Raw genomic sequence first — 15,480 nt, forward strand, 5'->3', positions numbered from 1 at the left:
TCCTGCTCAGCTCAGAAGGCTTGAGAAACTCTCCCTTTCTTTTCCCTTGCACATGTCTCCTGCCTGACCACGTCCCCTGCTTCTGCCACGCGTGCCAGTCATCCAGGGCTATTTCCGGAAAGCAAAGACGTCCCGCGATTTCAGCCCTCTCTTGCCTTCGTTTCCGGGCTTGGGGGAGGGCGGTTCCACCAGGCCCCCGTATGGGCAGCTCTCTGACTCGGGGTGATGTCCAGAGCACTCCACGGCCGGGATGTAGCCGCTGTCCCACATGCCAGTCCCACAAAGCTTGCACAGGTTGTGCAGGCTGCAGGGAATGCGCGGTAACAGGCGGAACTGATACAGCAAACTCCGCGCCTGGAGGGGCGAGAGGAGTGGAAGCTCATTAGTGGCATAGCCAGAGCACACGTTCGAGGGGCCGGGGCTGCCCTTGGGTCCCTTTGGCTCACACGAGGATCCACAGGAGCCTGGCTAGGGGGGACATGGATCCCAAGTGCAGCCAAAAGAGGCCTGGGAGGCATTTCCAGCACTGTCTGCATTCAGCCACCGGAAGGTGAAGTTGTCGGGTCAGCCACAGAGCCGGCCCAGCTCACACAACACTGGGCACAGCTCCTCCCTGCTGCTGGCTGACATGCCCCAGACCTGCAGTGCAGCGACCTCGGAGGAGAGGGGAAAGTCTGCTGCCTATCCCACCTTCAGCTGCGCAGTGAGGGGTGTGTGCGTGTGCACACATGTGTGCGGGGCATCACCTGGTGTCACTGAGCACTAAACTGAGACCATCACTGCTCTTCATGCAGGGGAGTGTCACATCTCTCATCACTCCTGCTTGACCTGAACAGGGGGCCTCACCCCAGGGCTGAAGAGCTGCAGGCTCCCTTTCCAGCTCTTGAATGCACGCGTGTGTTATCCTGCCTCTGAGTGGCACGTCTAGACTCTCTGCACTTCCCAGGGTTGGTCTCGCAATGTGCTGCCTATAGACAGACCCCCACACCACTCATTCACTCGTCCCCGGCGTGGGCCACAGGGCACAGCAGGAACAGGGAAATGGGAGCGTTCCCGCTCGGCCTCCCACATTCAGAACCACGACAGGTCAGCCCACGCCGGCCCACGGCACTGACCTTCCTGAGTACGAGTTCCCCGTTCATGTGCATAGCCAGGTTGCCAAAATGCAGCAGCATCTGATCGGTGGCCAGCTGCTGCTCAATGACATCGTCCCCATAGATCACCACGATGGCCACACAGATAAAAAGGTGGAAGTAGTCGGTCTGCAAGAGCAAAGCAGGAGTTTGGGTTATGGGACGGGATGCTTCGGGCACCCAGTGCCCTGCCCCCCCACCCAGCCTGGAAAGACTCCTGGGTCGGGAAGGAGCCCTGGTCACACAAACTTTGTTCCTGTCTGGGATGTGTGCTAGTGGTGAATAGCAAGCCAGTTTCCACTGGAGCCAAGCCACAAGCAGCTGCCCCCCAGAGGACAGAAGCGAGAGGAGGGTCACGTTTTTTCCAATGGACCCATTATTTTGGGTCCCCAGTGGGAAACCGCTTGCTGAGGCCCACCCTGCAGAGGATGGGTGCTTTGCAGGTCTGAGGAGTTGGGCCCCCCTGGGGACATGATTCTTTGCTAGGCAAAGACAGGGGAGAGTCCTTACAGGGCACGCGGTCCCTCACACAGATGCACCGTCTAGATGGATATCTCCCACCCCAAACACATGGGCAAGCCCATCGTGAGGGCTTCCCTACCCTCGGAGGGCAGTTCTGCAGGCTAATTTATGCAGAAACAAACAGAATTTGTGTGGGCCGATGAAGAAGCTTTTCCAAGTGTCCCTGGCCTTTTGCTCACTGGACAGGAGCAGACCAGCACTCAGCTGCACGTGGCTAGCCTGGAGGCCTGCAAGTGCTCACAGCAGCAGGCCAGGGCTTGGGGAAACAAGCTACAATTGCCACTTAAAAGTGAAGGCGATTCCTTTCGCACTGATGGGTTGCAGCAGGAGCCAGATCATCCCCAGGACTCAATCAAGCCCCAAGCCAGGGTGCAATCTGCATTGATTTCAATGACTTCTGAAGCAAGCGGCGGGGAATAAAACCAGCCCATTGCAAAGATAAGATGCTATTTTAAGCGCGTCGCAGTCGCAACTCAGGGAGTGAAAAGGGGGCTGGGTCTGTGCAGTGATACTTTGCCTGGGTGGGTGCTCTCTCGTGCAACATACTGCATGGGCACGGGGAAAGGCAGCTGCATGCATGAGTGCGGGGCCAGCCCAGGGCATGCACCTGCTCTGTGGTGCACCGTTTTGCAGACTGCAGCCTCACCTGGTAATGAGCCCAGCAAGCCTCCCACATGCGCAGGGCCTCCGCCTCTGGGAACTCGCGCTTGAAGCAGAGGAGGATCCAGCGGTGACAGAACAGCATCTGCAAGCCGTCCTCCCCCAGCGCGGCCAGGTGCTGGTAGAAGCGGGGGTGCATGAGCCGCAGCAGCTCGCGCAGGTACATCTGGAAAAGGTGCCATCACTCAGCTCAACCTCCACCCCGTGGCTATGGTGATGCCCCAGACCCAGAAGTACATGCCTACCAGTGGCATGTCCCTCATCACCACACTCCAGCCTTGTTGGACATAATTTTTCCCCTCTTTCAACAAGCCCCATGTTGGTATTCAGGCCTCAGCCACGCCACACCTGTTATATATTTTGCAATAAGGACCAGCCTTGGCTCGTCAGTGCAGACAGAGCCTTACAGGCCCCTGCAGAGATTCAGCAAGGAGAGAGGGAAGACCAAACCCACTACAGCTTTGCTCTTAATGCTGCTGCTAAAAAAAGGAAGCCTGGGACTCAGAGCTCTAGGAGTGCAGCCTCGCAAAACAGGACAGAGGCGGCTATTTCTGGCAATGCTGAGTTTTGACTTTCACTGGGTGGCACAGACATTGCACAGGAAAACCAACTCATTGGGTATGCTGGGGATGCACATGCGCACAGGAACATCACACGCCACCAGTGACTTTCACAGCAGCTTTCCATGGGAAGAGGAGGCCGGGGTGACCAGGACAGCATGTCTCCAGTTGGGAGCAATGTGGTAGGACTGCCCAGCCCAGGATGGAATTAGCTTTCCCCCGACAGCCTGGAGCTGCATCTAGATTTTTAAAAGAACCCACTACTTTAAGAAATGCCACCGGGCAGATTGGGCCGGGCTTTCAGCTTTCCACATGCCCTGGGTCAGTGAAACTTTGGTCACAGACAGTTATCGGTGCATTTAAAAACAGATATCCATGGAAAAGTTTGCAGCTTGGATCAGATCATTCCTAAGTCATGTCTACAGCCAAATAATGAGGAATTAAATAAACCTCCCAGGAGCAAAGGCCAGGATGCAGACTCAGACACTCCACAGGCCCAGGAGCAGGAAGTACAGCGCTTTTGGTTCCAACTAGCACAGCTGCGCAGTGCAGCGCAGTGCTCGCAGCCCTCTGAGAAGCAGCACGAGCTGGCTTAAGTGCAGCACAGTGCAAAGACGATGGGCCCTCCTCCGGACACAGCCTGCGACTGCACCGCCTGAACCCCAAGCAGTACAGCCGTGTTCATGTGGTGCTGCCTAGCACCGATCGCAGACCAACATCCCTCTGACAGCCTGGGGAGGAGGGAAGTTAAGGAAAGGAACGAGGGCCTCACCAGCTGCTTCTCCATATCCTCATCCCGGGGGGAGCTGATGAAAATAGTGTTCTGCATCAACCCCACGAAACACCAGAAAGTGTCCGACTCATCCAGGACCTCTGCCAGGATGGGGGCCACAAGGTCAGACATCCCCTGGGAGTAGCCAATGGTAGGGTTAAACACTGCATAGTTCAGCAAAATTCTCCTAGGAGGCATTAGACAGGAGAGGGTGAGATCCAGTGGGCACCTGTCACAGGTGACTCAGTCCTACTTCCCCCCTCCAAATCCCACCCAGCATGCAGACCCAGGCAACTGAAAAATCCCTCCTGCTGTTTCAAGCATGAAGGACGCAGCTAGAGCTGGAAAGCACACGGCTCCCTGAGCAGCTGCACAGCACGCTGCAGGCCCCAGGGCCGCGTGCCCTCCAGCACAGCACCTCATGGCACATGGGGGGAGAGTGCCCAGATGCCAGGAAGGCCATGGAGGGCTAGACTGCCTTGTACCAGCTCTGATGAGGGGCTAGCTGGCCAGCCAGACTTCCAAACAGCTTGTAGCAATCTGGGACCAGGACTCACGACCACCCAGTCCCCAGGCGGGCTGCCTGCCCCTGAGAAGCAGGGCAGGGGAGAAGCATAGTAGAGGTAGGGAGAGAAACACAAAACAGCTCTAGAGGAGGGAAACCCCAAGAGCTGGGGAGGGGACAGCAGGTGCTGGAAATCAAAATGGCAGGAAATAGCAGTTTAAACAGTAAAGAGTCATATGATGGGAACAGGAGCGATGTGGGGCAGGGACTACATGCCCATCCCCAGTGCCCAAACCGCTGCAGCAGGCAAGATCTAGCTGCTCCCTAACCACGCGCCAGAGCCGAGTGCAGCAGCTCCAGCGAGACCGGCCAGGTCCTAGGGAGCTTGGTCTTTCACCCCAGCAGCTGCAAACTGCCAGCCCCAGCTTTACCCAGGCACCTGCTGTGTTCCTGCAGTGGCAGCTTGATCCTTCAAGTGCCCTCAACCTTTGGTGTCCACCTCCTGGCTGCCCTGTCCACAAGGAACTGGGCCAGGGAGACGGGACATTGCTACAGCTGGAGGGAAGTGGTACAGGTAGGGGAAGAGGGGCTGGCTGGCCAGGCCTGCCCACAGAGCTTCCTGCACCTTGGAAGGGAAAGCTCTAGCGGGGGCAGATGCCGCCCTCCATAAAGGAGCATCACCTCATGGTCTCCACATTGGGGTTGTCCTCCCCACGGAAGAACTGGTTGCTGCGGTCGGTCCGCACCACGTCCTTGTCAACGGTGAACTGCACATTGCGCCAGAACTCCTTGTGCTCCTCGGGGGTCATCGTCAGCCTGGAAACGAAGCAGCCCCGTGAGTGCGCTCAGCCCAGGGAGAGACCACAAACCCTCTGTCCCGGAGGCAGACTGAGCTCCCCCATCTCCATGATGCCCAGACTGCGAGAGAAGGTTGGAGGCACCGAGTCCATCCCCAGCTCTCACCGGCAGCCGCGGCACAGTCCCAGTCAGACACGGGTCTAGCATCCTCTGCCAATAAGTTTATCCAAACTGCTCTGAGAGGCTGTTCCTGGACCTGGCCATCGGGATGATCAGAAATCTGCGTTCTCAGCCTGTCTTTATTTGTCCCCATTTGTGCTTAGACCAACACTCGAGTTTGAAAGAGCTGCTTCCCCCGTGGACATGTTATAAGGAGTGGTCACAGCCCCTCCTCACCTTTGTTTTGCCAGGCTAAGCACACCGTGTTCTCCTCATCTCCCTTTGGGAGAAAGGCTTTCCTGCGCACTTAGGGACAGTCATCTCCAGGGATCTGAATGACGGGAGGGATGAGCTGAAAGGCCCCAGCTCCTCTGTGCCCAGGTACATCGGAACAGACCCCCTCGGTCCATCCTTCTCCCACCCCCCAGCTTTGAGAGCCCCCCACTCTGCATCAACCCTACAAAACACCAGAAAGTGTCCAACTCATCTAGGACCTCTGCCAGGATGGGGGCCACGAGGCCGGACATCCCGTGGGATGACCTCAGGAAGGGTCTCAAAGCCAAGTGTAATGCAGGATGGAGACACTGTCCCTTCAGGACCCAACCTGAGGTGAGGAGAGTGGAAGGCAGCTCCCCGTTACCTCTTCTGCTGAATCTCAAAGTATTCTCTCCTCTTCTGCACCCTCAGGGCCTCCCTCTCTTCAGACGTGGACTCGTAGCTGTAATAGCGCAGTAGGAAGGGCCAGACCTCACCACGGATGGAGACATCGATCCCCCCGAAGAAAATGGCCTGAAAGGAGCAGCGCAAATAGCGACAGACACAACTGGGAGAGCCCCACAGGCTGCACCAAGACGCCGCCCGCCCCTGGGCTGCTGCAGCTTTACCACCCGCCTCTGACAAGTGATGCCTTGATTCAAGCTCTTTCAAATTTGCACATGTGTAGAAGGAACGTATTGAGCTCTGTTCCCAGATGAGACACAAATCGGGCTCATTTCAATGTCAATAACCCCCCCGGAGGGACTCTGTGATTAACGTGTCGTTCTCATGTCAGGGCTTAATCCCCAGTCTTGGAGACGCTGAGTTTCACGGCAAACTTTTCTTTCAGCGCTTGGACAGGGTCCTGCCCGGGCCCACAAAGGGCTGCGAGTAGGAGCCTTGGCTGCTTTCTACAGCTGTTCCCACTGCATTGTACAGGAATGGGACCCTCCCAGTCCACTTATTCCAACAGGCAGTGGAAGGAGCTCAGGAAGATGCTCCATTATGGTGACCTGAATGCAGTTCCTGTGAGAGCTGTAGCCAGGCACCAGAAATAAGTCTGAGAACCAAGACCCCAGGGCCTGACCCAGCATGAAGTCAACTGCTGTCACTTCCACTCAAGGACTTGCCCACTAAGAGAAAAGCAAACCCACCCAGGCAGCCCCTGGTGCCCCCCTCACCTTCAGCAGCTTGTACTCCTCCTCCACCTGCCCGGACTCGTTCAGGTGATGGAGCCAGGCGGAGACATCGAGGCGCTTGTACGCGTTCTCCTCCGGGTGAGTCTCTGAGGATGGCAGCTTGGGGCGGCGGATGGAGAACTGCATGCAGGTCCTTTCGTCAGTCAGCTGCTGAAGGGGAGACAGAGCGGAAGGGAGGAGATGGGGACGGCTGCAAAGCAGCAGCTCTCAGAGCAGCTCCCGAGGTGAGCCCCAAGATTTGGTGCCTGGCAAGGATTTGATTGACATCCCACCAATCAAAACAGCAAGAGCTACTCGAGGCATTCGAGAACCACAGCACTGCCAACGGCAGCACTTCCAACAAGAATTTCTTTCCACATCCCCCTCCCCACACACACTCAGCTTCCCCCCGAGACTGAATGAATGCTGCTCACAGCCGAGCTTCGCCCGCCAGAAACACTGGCAATACATTACATATGATTGGGCCCATACAAAGGGAGCGCTGTGAGGCACGCAGGGCGCCACACAGCCCGGTCCCCTCTCCGGACACTTGCAATCTCAGCGCAAAGCTGCAGCTGACGTTTCACTGAAAAATCAAAGGGTGCTCTGTGCTGGCCTAAGCCCGCACGGCTGCAACGAGGAAAGCAGCAGGGGATTCGGGGGGGAATACAGGAGTGTAAAAATTGTTGTTTCTAATAAGCACGTAATGGGTAATTAAAGCGCTCTTATCACATTTGTGGGGAGACAGTCAAATCTGGCAAGGTGCCTTGTCAAAACACCCCCTCCACGTGCAGGGCTTTGGGCACCCCAACTAGATGAGACGGGTGCGGGGTTTTGGATCCAGCGCTGGCAACGCAGCCATCTAGTCCCAGTGCCCGAGCACTGGCCCAGCATCCAGCAAAGCAGGGACCTGCGTGTATAGGCCTTTGCGGTGTTCTCTCCATGCTGGTACCCAGGACCAAGAGGAAGAGGGACCAGCACATCCAAGCAAAGACCCGACCTGTGCTGCACCCTGCAGCCCTGCCCATACTTGTCAAAGCCACTCATGAAGACACCTCTTCAATGCCCAGCCCTCAGCCCTGGCTAAGAAGGCAGGCACGACAGCCTCTTTGCCTCACGTGGCCCAGGCTGGTTACCTGATCCTTGAGGTGGGTCTCCGTGCAGTACTTCCACTGCTGAAACACCTCTGACAGTTTATCCAGGCCACCGTGGTGAAAGTGGAAGATCTTATATTGACTCTCCCTGCTAGCAACGACCAGCTGTCCACAGGTGCAGGCCTCGTCACTGCGGGGCAGCAGAAGGGAAAACACACAGGTAAGAGCCGGCTTTCTCAGCGGGGAGGAGAGGATGAGGGAGGGGAGGACACAGCTGGAATGAAACACAAAGGCACGGAAACCTCAAAGAAAAAACTACAAGCATGGAGGCAGGCAGACCAAACACCTCCCCAGCCCGAGGCACGTGGGCCGTCACGGCCTCAGCCACAGCACAGCGCTCTCCAAGGAGCAGTGGGGTAGCCATGCTCCCTCCTCTTCCCACGCCAAAGCCTTCGACCCCAGGAAGGAACTGCATCCCCGCCTCGGGTGGCAGCAGGTCCGCCAGAGCCTTTCCAGCGCCTGCACAACACGCTCCTGGAGACAGCGGCTCCCAGAGACACGGGCGCTCTAGGAGATGGGGAAGCCACAACAAGCTTCTGGAGAAATCGGGAAGAAGACTGGCGAAGGGAGAGACTGGCCTGGGGTTCAAGGCGTTTCCTATACCCCAACTAGCCTTGCTGTTTCCAAGCGGGGAGTGGCCCCGGGACGCGAGGAAAATGCATTTCTCACCTGAAGAAAAGGCGGAGGGACCTCATCTGGCCGAGGTCCACACGAAAGACCCCGCAGATCTGCTCGAGGGCAAACACCTTCTGCTGCTCGTCCCACCGGGCATTTTGCGCTTGCCCGTTGTTGTCCTGGAAGTGGGCGTTGGTGTCGAGGCTGGAGGCAGAGCTGGTGGAGCAGGTCATGTGGTTGTCACACGTCTCCCTGGAGCAGGGGTGGGAGGACCGTTAAGCACAGGTAACAGAGTCTGCAGTCACCCCAGGAAGATGGAGAGTCAGTAACCTCTGAATTCAGACCTCTCTGGTAGCCAGCACTGGTCTCTCTTGTACCATAACCAGGAGCAGTTTGGGGAGCCAGGCCAGTGGACACTCACCTTCCCTTCCCACTACGTGCCAGGGTGCCTACATCTACATCTGCATTTGGGGCTCATGTTTTCCCTGTTTTTTCCACCCCTGGCCCAGGTGACCAGAGCAACCCCGCCAGGCTGCAGCAGTGAAAGCCTGGAGGGAAAGGATGTTTTGTCACATAGTCCTAGCAGAATCCTTTGCACGGAGCCCAGCAGCTCTGGGCCTCAGCTGGGGCAGGACCCGGGAGCACACTCGGGAGGCAGTGCGTGGTCACTTTTCTTGGTACCGGAAGAACTGAAAGAGCCTCCTTCCCGCACAATGAAAACATACATTTCTGGGGAAGTGACTCACTTGCTACAGCATATTTGCTAGCATCCACTCATAAGCTTGGCTTCATGCATGGGGACTTCAGACAAGCTCCCGCATGCAAGCGTCAGCCTTTGAATACAGAGGACTGGGAAACCATCTGAGAGCCCTTTCACCAGAACCAGACTGTTTTCCAATAAGCTAAGCAGCTAAATGAACTCAGGGTTTCCCCAAGGGGAAGCCTGAACCTAGATTAAAAGCCAACCAGCCCCGTCCCTGAAGAAAAGCGTCACTGCTCTGAGAACTAAGTGACTCTGAAACCGTGACCCCCCCGGCTCTTACAGAGGTCAAGGCCCGCGAACAGTTGTAGAGAGAGGCCTGAATGGGCTCCACTGTGAAATCAGGGTTTGCAAAACAAGACAAGGAGCAGGTATAAAGGCAGTCCCCGCAGTGCCACTTTCTGCAGTGTTTTCTAATCCGCTTATCTCACAATGTAGGCACTGAGCGCTGAGACTCGCACACTCAGCATGCGGCTGCGCTGCGCCACGTCAGGAAGCTTTCTGCGACGGGCTACCGTGCCCCCCAAGTGAGGGCCATTAGGCTGTGTTTCCAGCATCCACCCACCGTTCAGGTCACTGCGTTTCAATGAACAGGCTGCGGACATCCCCCTTAGCTGCGGGTGAAATTAGTAACAGAGGCTGAATGGGCAGGCTAGTTCCAGGGGAGGACATGAAACCTCAGTGCCCACACACATGCAAAATCAATCCCTCCCCCTCCTTTGATTCTGCATAAGTCTTTACATAAAAAGGTCTTAATAGATCTTAACCCAAACGAACCAGCTCCACTACTTAATGCACGCCTGTTCTGCTGCTTAATTATCCCGGTGAGAGACAATCGAAGTGAGATCTTTGGACACAACCTGGCACCACAAGAATGCAAGCCGGGATCACACCTCCGGCGAGACAGGACCAATTCACCCACTCTGCAATGTTGCACTTCATCCGAAAGTCGCCTGGAGCCTCCCAGTGTTAAGCGGAAAGTGCAGCCAGGCCTCGTCGTCTGTGCACGCATTTCCAGGCAAGTTGTATCTGGGTTTGTGAGAATCAAAGCGCTGCTTTATCGGCTGGATCTGCGGTGTGGAACGCCTGCCAGGAATGCTCACTACCATATGTTAGTGCAGAAAACAGCCTGGAAAAGGCACCGCGTGCTGGATAGCCTGCCGTAAGCAGCTGGATTTTACGCAGCAACATTCAGGTTGAAGCCACAGCTGGTAACACAGGATTTTCCAGGAAGAGATGACTCAAACTCATTTAACTAAGCAAAACCACCCAGGTATTCCTACAGCCCTTGAGGAGATCAAGTGGTCAGAAAGACAAAGAAGGGCAGCCTATAAATCTAATAAAGAAATAAACGGACAAGAGGCTGGAAGCGAACGTACTACGCAGGTTATTCCCGTGAGAAACTCCCCACAGTTCAAGCGCATCAAGTCACTAGATGCATGAGCAGCATTTAATACTTGTACAGGGCATCACATATGCTCCCAGTGTGGGGACGTGCTGCCCCTCGAGTGGCACAGGAAGCCTCTGTGTGTGGCAGATCAGGAAGGGAACAGGCAGCATGCCAGCAGAGAGGGCTGGGAGCAGAAAGCAAAGCAGCAAACCAAGCAGAAAGCTTGTGACTGCACACTTGGTAATATATGCATGTACTGTACCTGACACCACAAATATATAAAGTGTTATTTTACACACTCTATAAATACTAACGCTCAATAATTACCTAGGTTAATCACTCCATGAATTTAAAAAAGACTCCACCTTATGTTTAAGCATAAGCCCTTTTCCATTTGTACGTGCTGAATGCATTGGAAAATGGCTTTAAACTGCTTTGTAAACCAATGTTAACACTCATCTGTGTGCAGCCCCGCTTGTCCCTTGTAAGGACAGCAGTAAGGCCAATGCTAATTAATTAAGTCTGTGCTTTTGGGGAGTCACCTCTGTGTTGACACATGCAGGCAGGGAGAATGCTCCTAGGTTTGCAAGATACCACTGGAAAGTCGGTGTTACGTTCGTTGGACCTGAGATTTGTATTAGACTGTGTTGTTCAAAAGCAGCCTTAGCACCGCAGAAACACGTTCCAGGGAGATATTAGCTTGTGGGATTAATAAAAAAGACAAAACAGGCGAAGCCAGGGCTATGGTTTATGCAGAGGAGTGAAGGGACCTGGAGAAAAACCAAATGCTTATCAGCAGAATGGGAAAAGCTGAAAGCAGGAACCCCAGTGCAACAGGCACGTTCACGGCTCATTTCCTTCCTACAGTTTCTTTGCTCCTCTTAGGTTAGTGTCCCTCCTATTAGTTAGTTAAAGACAAGTGCTACCACAGGCGCTCTCTCAAGAGTCCTTAATGACGGGCTGCGTGCCTGTACCATCCCCTTTGGCACATTGGTAACCCTTAAGAAGATGGTAGGGTGAAGCCTCACAAGCAGGAGTTTGTCATAATAATTGTCATAAGCCCAGAGCATCCCAAATCCCCTTGCAGTAACCGTCAAGACACAGGGAAGTGGTATCAGAGACCTGGACTGAGAGCAATCGGCCTGCTGGGACGGGTCTTTACAAACGCCGCATCTCTGCAAGTTTGTGGAAAGCACCCATGTCAGGTGGGCTGAGCGAAATGACAATCTGAGACGGAGCAAGCTGTCTCAATACCTCTGTGCTTCACAATCCGTTCCCCAAAAAGAAGGATCAAAGGCACGGCGAAACAACAATGGACTCACTGTTCTGGGAATCCTGGCCGGCTATATCCCTGAAAACAGAGCCGCAAGAGGATTACGCTCGTGCAATTTTTAAAAATCCATTCATACCTGCTGAGCAGAGAGTAGTAAACTAGGTTAAAACCTGCTCCTAAATCCCCCGCAGGCTGATAAGATTTGGAATAGATGCTTGAAGCTTTGTACCGCCTCAAAAAACTCCCGCAGATCCTGCTCACGCAGACTTTTCTGAACGGGGAAGGAACTTATTCCATTTATTTTGAAGAAGTGGAATGTGTCTCTTTAAACGTAACACCAGAATAAAGAGCCGCGGAGGTGCATGTGAGTAGGTAAGTGGTGCCGAGTGGGGGGAGCATCCCCCAGCCCTGCCAGCACGGGAGGGAAATCCATGGAAGATTTCGTGGGACGTCACAGCGCGGAGCGCTCCGATGCCGGCGTGGGTTTCCAGAAGCCACGTTCCACGGGCCCGCCATTGATCTGTTTGCTTGCAAAACATAAATTCCTTCACATTGAACTGCACTAAATGCTACTTAGTAGCTAATTAACTTTCTGGGTTGAAAACCTCCTGTAATTGCACTTCTTTCACCTTTTTAGCCCGTGTTCTCCAGGGAGCCGAAGCTGTCCTGCGGCATTTGTTCTGCTCATTCCTATCGTACAGGCGCAAGTTCCTTCCTGACAACAGACTGCCAATCATGGCTGCAGAGGTCACTGGAGACCAAATTAGGAGCACTCTGCTGCTGACAAACCTGCTTTGCTTAGCTCAACGTAAAGGGAAAGTAATACGTGATAAAAAAATCATTTTCCCCGTTGAAACTCAGCACCAGGGAGCAGATTCAAGGGCACTTTTCAGAGGCGATTTATAATTACCGTTGAAACTGTTCGGCGCTCAAGCTGCTTGTATTTTGACTGAACTGGCATCTGCTCCCCACTGGACAGGGACAGAAAACAGAAAAAGCTTCACGATTAGAGCACGTCACAGAAACACAGACCGTAGGGAAGGCAGAGACTTTTGCGCTCCCCTCCTTCCTCTGCCCGCAAGACTGTCGCAGCGAGATGAGGGATGGGGTCTTGTATTAAACAAGGATGCTCTGCATACCATTAAAACCTCCCAGTGCAAGACGGGCTATAGAAAGCTGGATTTGGCCACTGCACCTTTTGACACAATTGGCTTGCTCACAAGAAGCAAAGATCAAGCAGTTCGTGTTGAGGTAAGTGGACGTTTCAAATCCACATGAAGGCACACCGGCTTTCTCTCTCCGAAGCTTCCTGCAGTTTTGCCAGGGGCACGGCACCCAGCGCTCGTGCCGGCTGCTGGATCCATACCCAAAGTCTTTGCATACAAAGACAAACTGGGCAGGAGGCAGAGGAATCAGCGCATTCTGGGATGCCCCACCTTTTCTCCCCTACCCCAGCATAAGAAAACAGCCAAGCAAGACGCCTCGCTGCACTGGAGGCTTTGGGGCTCCTCGTTCTTCCTGAGACGCAGCAGCAGCCTGGAAGGACACCAAGTGAGTTCAGGCAGGAACGGAGGGCGTTGTAAGAACAGGCATACCTACCTCCGCCGGGTCTCCTCGCTGCTACACGGCAAACGAACCAAACAGAAAATCCTGGAGCTGGTAATTCTGCATTTAAATAGGAAGCAAAAAACTCCCCAGGACTTGTAGTGACTTAGAGTCCCCTTGCAGTCCCCTTTTCCAAGGGCAGCCCAATACTGAACGTACGCTTGTGTTCGCTGTTAAACAGAAGTTACCTTTCTCAAAGGTCAGACGGCTAAACAGGTAAAGTCCACCTAGCTAAACCCAAAGCATGGATTTTCTCTGTGAGCTTTTGTGACACTTGGGCTGCAGCAGCAAGGATAGGAGTTTGAATGAATAAAAACACACACGGTCCCTGAAAAGCCAAACACAACAAATCATTTTTAAGCCCAGCGTATGCTGTTCAACGGTGCATACTTTACCTTCGTTTCGAAGGAGGAAAGCATTTCAACAGCCAAACAACAATTTTTTTGCAATCTGTACAGAGAAGGGGCACCTCATGCCTGGGCTTTAACTCATTAATAAATCAATTGAAATGCAACACTTGAAAAAAAAATTCCTTAGATGGAAAAAGTGATTTCTCAGCACGGCCCAAAGGAGAATGTTTACCTTTCAGCCCAGTCCAGCCTGGAAAAGAGGAGCTTTCTTAGCAGTGTTTATTTTATTTTTGAAATCAATGGGTTATTTTGCCAGGGGTTTTTGTGCAGTTCTCTCCACGCAAAAATAAAATTCTGAGCTAATTATGCTAATTACAATCAAGCCTTTGAAACCCCAGCCCCTTGAAAACCCTGAAGATTATCTTTGTTCTTATATTCTTGGCTCCAAGCAACGAACTGGGAATTTTGGAGGGACTTTCTACCAACAGACCGAGTTCAGCAAGTCCCTGGACCCCGGGAGGCTGCTGACCCGGTAGCAGCACCAGCAGCACCACCCAGGGAGCTTCTCGCTGCCGTTACAATGCAGCCTCGGAGGCCTCCCTGGAGGATACAGTTCTCCAAGGTAGCAGAAAGGAGAGGGGAAAGAGGAGAGCTGATGAGAAGCAGGTTTCAGAGTTACTGTCAGTGCTTAATACTGCTCTAATTGCAAGGACTTAGCCAAGGTGACAGACTGTGCAGACTGCTTTGCACACACTGCAGTGGGACTTTTACAGGGGAAACACAATTCCTTCTGCACGAGGCCAACTTAAGCATGAAGGCAAAGCATGATTTATCTCCAACCCTGATTACAGCCTCTGGGTGTTACCCTAATACCAACAAACCAAGGATGGCACCAATCCCTTGGGAACGACAGCATGGCGAGGCTCCTCCAAGCAGTCAGCAGCTCTGTCCTTCCCTCTAACCCTGCCCATCACACTTGGCTGCTCAAAGCATCCTCTTGAAGGACCAGAGTCCTTGAGCACTGCTGCCCATACGGGACGAGTGAAACACATGGCACCCTTCGCCTTGGGAAACCCTTTTGGTATCAAGGATGAACCCGATCCTTTCAGGTCTGGCCCACAGGCAGTTTTGTATTAGGATGATGCTGATTTAGGAACCAGCCTAGTTCAAGTGGTCCAATCCCCCTCTGCAGGCTGCCAGGACACGGGTGCAAAGGGGCTTACGTCAGTGCAATGTCGTCTCATAAAACAAACTGGTTTCTAAATCAGTCGCATTCAGACAAGCCCCAGGTTTCTCGAGCGGGGGCAGGACCATCTATCGCTACAAAAGCCACTCTTAAAGGAGATGGGTTATTTCCTTCCTGGAGTTAACAGTTCAGAAGAAGCACGCACATCCCTGACCCAGCTTTGATGTTGTACCACCTCCGGATTCGGGGGAAGGCTGTTTGGCCAGGAGGCAAAGGAGGGGCAGGAAGAGCGCAGCTGCTTACTGCGTTCTCACTTCGCAGGAAAGCCCAAGCATGTGGGAAGCGTGTCTGTCCCTCCGCGGCGGGGGACGGACTCTGGGAGACAAATACTGGGAATTAAGGCTTTCGGCTATACCACGGAAGTGAATAATGAGCGACCAAACAGGGATGGTCACTACCTGCGTAATGCTATCTGGCCGATGAGGTGTGCTCTCTGCAGCACGAGCATTGCAGCAGGTATCGTACGCCAGGACCAGCAAGGCCAATGCTCTCCTTGGAAACGCGCCGTGGCACCTAACCACGTAGCCCAAACTTCAGCTGCGTCA

General features: G+C 53.9%; 1 protein-coding gene across 2 annotated transcripts in view; it reads right to left on the minus strand.

The window, feature by feature from the left end:
- Positions 1-6: 6 nt before the first annotated feature.
- TBC1D16 (TBC1 domain family member 16) overlaps positions 7-15,480 on the minus strand; it is a 28,154-nt gene continuing 12,680 nt past the window's right edge. The window contains exons 4-12 of one of the 2 annotated variants that reach the window (XM_006038233.3): positions 8,366-8,563; positions 7,679-7,826; positions 6,546-6,710; positions 5,750-5,898; positions 4,834-4,968; positions 3,648-3,834; positions 2,302-2,481; positions 1,116-1,262; positions 7-354 (exon numbers count right to left, since the gene is read on the minus strand). In XM_006038233.3, coding sequence (XP_006038295.1) covers positions 109-354; positions 1,116-1,262; positions 2,302-2,481; positions 3,648-3,834; positions 4,834-4,968; positions 5,750-5,898; positions 6,546-6,710; positions 7,679-7,826; positions 8,366-8,563 — 1,555 coding nt within the window. In that variant the 3' untranslated portion in view covers positions 7-108. Of the gene's footprint in view, positions 355-1,115; positions 1,263-2,301; positions 2,482-3,647; positions 3,835-4,833; positions 4,969-5,749; positions 5,899-6,545; positions 6,714-7,678; positions 7,827-8,365; positions 8,564-15,480 lie in introns of both variants that reach the window. The other variant, XM_006038232.3, reaches the window with a different exon arrangement.

Source organism: Alligator sinensis, unplaced genomic scaffold (genome assembly GCF_000455745.1).
Source record: "Alligator sinensis unplaced genomic scaffold, ASM45574v1 scaffold2241_1, whole genome shotgun sequence".
NCBI classification, from domain to species: domain Eukaryota; kingdom Metazoa; phylum Chordata; order Crocodylia; family Alligatoridae; genus Alligator; species Alligator sinensis.